The 5,467-nt window shown below is 39.3% G+C and overlaps 1 protein-coding gene across 1 annotated transcript; it reads left to right on the forward strand.

Annotated features, from left to right (window-relative positions):
- Window positions 1-471: 471 nt before the first annotated feature.
- On the forward strand, window positions 472-4,772 carry TSEN2 (TSEN2 tRNA splicing endonuclease subunit; the record flags this gene model as incomplete). Its single annotated transcript, XM_010075300.1, has 5 exons — window positions 472-645; window positions 1,426-1,507; window positions 2,179-2,215; window positions 4,028-4,559; window positions 4,682-4,772. Coding segments are annotated over exons 1-5 (916 nt in total), but the record flags the coding sequence as incomplete, so codon positions are not given.
- Window positions 4,773-5,467: the final 695 nt, after the last annotated feature.

The raw sequence follows: 5,467 nt of genomic DNA on the forward strand, positions 1-5,467 counted from the left end.
GGTGAGGGTCGCCTGTCCCTCAGGCTATGCCTGCCTGCCCTGTGAGCGGGGCTCGCTGCAGAGAGAGAAGCCTGCCGAGCCCCCGCGCTTCCTGCGGAATGTGTTCCCGTCATGATTCCAAACAGTTCGTATTCAGGCCCTCGTGCGCTGTGGTTCCTGCTTATTCTGCTCTGTTCCAGTCTTGAAACGTTTTCAGGGGTTTATGTGCTTGCCTTTCACCTCAAATGTCCTTCATAAACTCTGGGTTGGGAACTATCCCTGCCTGAGGTTCAGAGGATGCTGCAGTGCCCAGAAGATGAACAGTTTACACAGTAAATCGCTGCTGGTGTGTCTGGGGTGACTGACAGAATTAAACTTGGCTTGTACTGCAGGATAGATACCGCGGAAACATGTAAAAATGGGTGAACTTTAACTCCTGAACGTTGTATGTTTTGTTTCCACTTTTTAGGAGGAAAAATTAGTATTTAGGAAATGGCAGAAGCAGTTTTTCATCCGCCAAGAAGGAAAAGAAGAGTTTTTGAGTCGTATGAGGCTCCTTTTCCTGTGGATGTAGGAGGGAAGGATTTCAGAATATGCCAGGCTGAAATAGTTAACAACAATGTTATTGTGAGGAACCCTGAAGATATTGAACAGCTTTATAACAAGGTGCCATACCCCATTCGCACAGTACTTTTGGTGTTTTAAGTATAGGTAAAGCAAATACTTGTTGAAATCTGCCCACCTTTGTGCTTTCCTTTGCCTTCAGCCTCCAGTAATGCTCCATATCTCCCTTCTGTCCTGAAATTGGTACAAAACATATATTCTGTATCAAATGTGAAAAGTGTTTAATTCTTATTCCAACAAATAAATACTGGAATGAAGTGATACTGTGGGCTAAAACACTGCTGCCAAGACTTCATCTTTGTTATGGGTATTTTTGCATTCAACATTTTATGCAACCTTGCAAAAACATTTTCTTGGTTTTAAAGCTCAGGAGGTTGGAATACGAATGTTGTTCGTATAATTCTTTTAACTTCAGAGTTATTTCTTCATGAGTAGAATAAGCTCTGTTAAGTCTGTTGTGTCCGAGTACCATTTCACCTCCATTCTTATGCAGTGGCTTTCTCCATCTCTTTGTTTTCTGGTGTGCATTGTCACTACATTAATACACAGGTGGTTTCTTCTGCATCTGTTTTCCAAAGTCTGCTTGGAGATGTTGACTGACAAATATTTAGAATCAAGGAAGAAGACCCACGACCCTCCACTGGTTAAATTTTTGAGTGCAGGTGTTTAATATTGAACTAGCTATCAGAAGCTAAGCAACAAGCTTTAGGCAAAGCTTAAATGCTGCAGAATTTCCAGGGGGGGCAGGGTTTCAGCATTTTACAATTGTGAAATAAGTTCATTTTTGTCTGATATAATAAAGATTTTTCCTTTTCTTTGAAGGGCTATTTTGGAAAAGGTATCCTGTCAAGAAGTCGACCAGTGTACAGCATTTCAGATCCTTCACTGGTTACTAAGTGGCAGGGTAAGTAGTGTCCATTGGTACTCTCGTCACTATTCTAGTAGTACTTTTCACTTTTCTTCACTCATTGAAGATATGTGTTTGTGAATTATACATAGAAAAAATAATCTCTCTACTGGGTCGGATCAAGGATTAGTTTCTCCCCATGCCTTGTCCCTGATGATGGCCAGTACCAGATGCCTAGGAAAAATACAAGAACAGGAAACGTATGTTGATAGTTCTTTAGTGCATTCCCCTGACCTTCACTGATTTGTTGCTTAGGAGGCCTGTACGTAAAGGTATCATCCTTGGACTTTTCTTCCTATAACTATTTTCTTGGTTTTAATCTGTAGATTTTAGTGTCCATTAAATCATGAGGCAAGGATATGTGACATTTTTAATCTGTTTATAGCTAATTACATCTGGTCTGCTCTTGGTTGTTTATAGAAAGACTGTCTTTTTACAGACTGGAGAAAAATAGAGTATTCAGTTGTTCCGCTTATTCAGGATATTGAATCTTCATTATCTCTCTACCTTTTCTAGTTCTGCTAGGTCCTTCTTGAATACAAGTTGGACCAAAATGGCATAGAGGGTTGAAAATGTGGGTAAATATTAGGCCATGGACTACCTCGAGGTTCAAAATCACATGAAAACATTTTTATATTGATGAAACAATGTGATTTTTCTTTATACAGGTGTTAATGGAAACATGCCTATAATTACATCAGAAAAGTAAGTTAATTTACTTTATTCTTTTTTTTTTAGAAAACAGATGATTCTGGTTTATGTTTTATCTTACTGGTTTTCTGATAGTTGGCTGTGTACATGCTGATGACTTGCTTCTATTTCTTTTCTTTGTATTTTATTTCTAAATCCCATTTGAAAAAATAGAGTAGGTGATATTCAGCATGGTTTTTCATGTCAGCTTGCATATATTAATTGCTGACTAGAAGCCGAGATTGAGTGCGTGCTTAGTCATATGTGTAATTAATTCATAATATCAACCATAATAAACTTGTTCTTCAGCTCAGGGGACGAAAGAGAAGTGTCTGGGCTAGGCTATTTAAAGTAACTCTCCCAATTCCTTATTGAATTAATATCGCGTAGCCTGAAGCAGCTCTTGAACTTTTACAATACATCAATGTTTTACTTCTTTTTAAAGTTCCCATTAACACTGCTAGTTTGAACATTTAATAAAACAGTGTTGGACCACATATTTATTTTGTTCAGCTTAAATAGCGTATGAACTAACTGTAAGAGTGGGCAAGTCCTAAAAAGACTTACTTTACTTAAATTTAAAAGTTCTTCTCCTTCAGTCCTCAACTTCAGGTATGGCAAACAGTAGCAATGTTGGTACTCCTGCTACCAGGGTTATTGCTGCTTGCAGAAACACATGTCATTCTGATTAGTCTGCTTTGTGACTGCTTTGTGTGTCCACAAATACCACTGAGCACCAACGAAAGTGTCGTTACATTGGTGCAGAAGGTGCATCATGATCTGTCTCAGCAGAGATCTGTTAGTGCAAATTAGATGGGAATTAAATTCTAGGACGAAGAGGAATCTATTTTTCATAGCAAAAAGTACTGCACTGAATTACATGGCTTTATTGTGAGACTTCAGAGGCTTCTATTTTGTGTTGACACATGCAATTTGCATTTAATTGCCTTCGCAGTTCTTCATTACCTGGTCTGTAGTTGCTGTGTTACGATTTTGTTTGGGGAAATAAAGAATACTGTGCTAGAGTTGTTGGGGTTTGAATAAGGACAGCTGCACTCAGCTACCTGTAACTTCCACAGAAGGAAGATTAGTGTCTTTGACTGGATATTGTTATCTTCTAAGGAGAAATAATTGAAAGGGCACTAAAAACTCTATCGTAATTGAAAAATGTTAGAAATATTTACAGGTTTCGGCTACTATCTCACTGATAGGATTATTGCTAGTTCTCAGGAACGTTGAGGGTTAGGTTAAAACTGAAGGTAGTTTCTGCTCAAGATTTTTGCACTTCTGTTTTTGCTCTGCCCTTGCTCTTTCAAAGGCGGTTAAAACAGAGTTTGAAGATACTGTTCTCAGTAGTTAGCCGTACAATAGATGAAGTGTGTGAGAGATCTCTATGCAAAGTCTTGTTGCATATTTTAATCATGCAGGCTCTGTTACCAAGATGTTTTTGCAAGGAATTCAGGCGTAAGGCTTCCATGGGAGATGGGAGTTTTTGCCTGATGAAGTTCATGCTTCTTGAAACTCTATAGCGGTAGTCTCAATGCACGGTTCTCGTGCAACGCTCGGTAATGGTGTTTGTTGCCACAGAAATTCAAAAGGCAGAACAAAGCCCCAGAAGGTAGCAGAAGAACCTTGATGTTTGGTAATGTCTGCAGTGTCCTGAAGACTGGAGTCCTGTTACACTGTGCATGTTGTGTTTTGCATAGCAGTTATTGGGGGGTGTGTTCAGATTAGTTTTCTGAACTGTGCTAAATCTTCTTTTTTTGGGATGGTTAATTAAAGGATGTAATGCCCTAGAACTTTTAATTTATTTCACTTGTTTGCTAGGTACCAGTATCATGTTCAGTGGGCTAAAAGAATTTTGCAAGAGCAAGGATTTGATGACTGCTCGGTTACCAAAATTCTTGAAAATTACACTAAGCCTCTTGACCTGCCATTTTTGGAAGAGGATGGCACTGAACAAAACGGTAACAGTTGCGACAGAATGGGCCCAAATACAGAAAATACAGAACCTTCTGGACAATCTTCTGCAGATACTGGAAATGTAGTAGCCCTAAGTCCTGAGAATCAGAAGGAAGACTACAAGAAAGCCTGTTTGGAAGGAGATCCAGCGTTGGACCCTGTGGCCATATGTGGCTCTAAAGAACAGGAACAAGGTGACTTGAAAGAGACAGCTGAAGTGTCTTGCCAGAAGCGTGGTTTTCTCATGAATTGCAGCTGCAAGGGTAAGGAGAGCACTGAGCAAAGATCTTCTGAGATGATCAAGTCAAAAGAATGTGCTCCAGAATATGTACTGGTGCAAGAGGAAGAAGAAGGTAGCTTATGTCCTGAAGATGACTCTGCTCATGCAGAAGAAAATGTAAGGATAAAGAGTATCCTAATCTTTTAGAAAAATTATATCACCAGTGCTATTTTCAGAATTCAGTATTTTTTCCAGTTTAAAGTTTTAGTAATACAGTAATTTATTTTTTTTTCTTGTAGCTTGTCAAGAGCGAAAAACTAGTATGCAGAAGAAATCCATTTAGGATTTTTGAATATTTACAACTCAGCTTGGAAGAGGTATTTATGTACAGTACAAATTGTTTTAATCTGAAAAGTAAACATTATTCTGTGTTACAATGTAATTTAATATCTGCTCCTTAAGTACAGGCTTCTCCTGTGCCTCCTAAGCATTTGGATTGTCTGAGTCATTAAATTTATTTTTAATAACCTTCGATAATTACATGATATAGTTTAAAAAATACGTAGGGTATGTTCACTTTAGATGAAGAATCCCACTGACAAAGAGACCAGTGATAGCAATTAAGTACAGAAATACCAGGAATATAGCATTTATATGAATCCTCCTTCAATTGTGCTGCTTCTTATCATTTGACACTGTCCTGCACAACATCCTTGTCTCTAAATTAGAGAGACATGGATTTGACAGCAGGACCGCTCAATGGATAGTGAACTGGCTGGATGGTCGTGCTTCAAGAATTGTGGTCAACGGCTCAATGTCCAAGTGGAGACTGGTGACAAGTGGTGGTCCGCAGGGGTCCTTATTTGGACTGGTGTTGTTTAAACACCAGTTAACATCTTTGTTGGATGTTAACATCTTTGTTGGAGACATGGACAGCGGGATTGAGTGCACCCTCAGCAAGTTTGCCGATGACAACAAGCTGTGTGGTGTGGTGACACGCTGGAGGGAAGGGATGCCATCCAGAGGGACCTGGACAGGCTGGAGAGGTGGGACCATGCCAACCTCATGGAGTTCAGCAAGGCCAA

Source organism: Pterocles gutturalis, unplaced genomic scaffold (assembly GCF_000699245.1).
Source record: "Pterocles gutturalis isolate BGI_N339 unplaced genomic scaffold, ASM69924v1 scaffold17422, whole genome shotgun sequence".
Lineage (NCBI taxonomy): Eukaryota > Metazoa > Chordata > Aves > Pterocliformes > Pteroclidae > Pterocles > Pterocles gutturalis.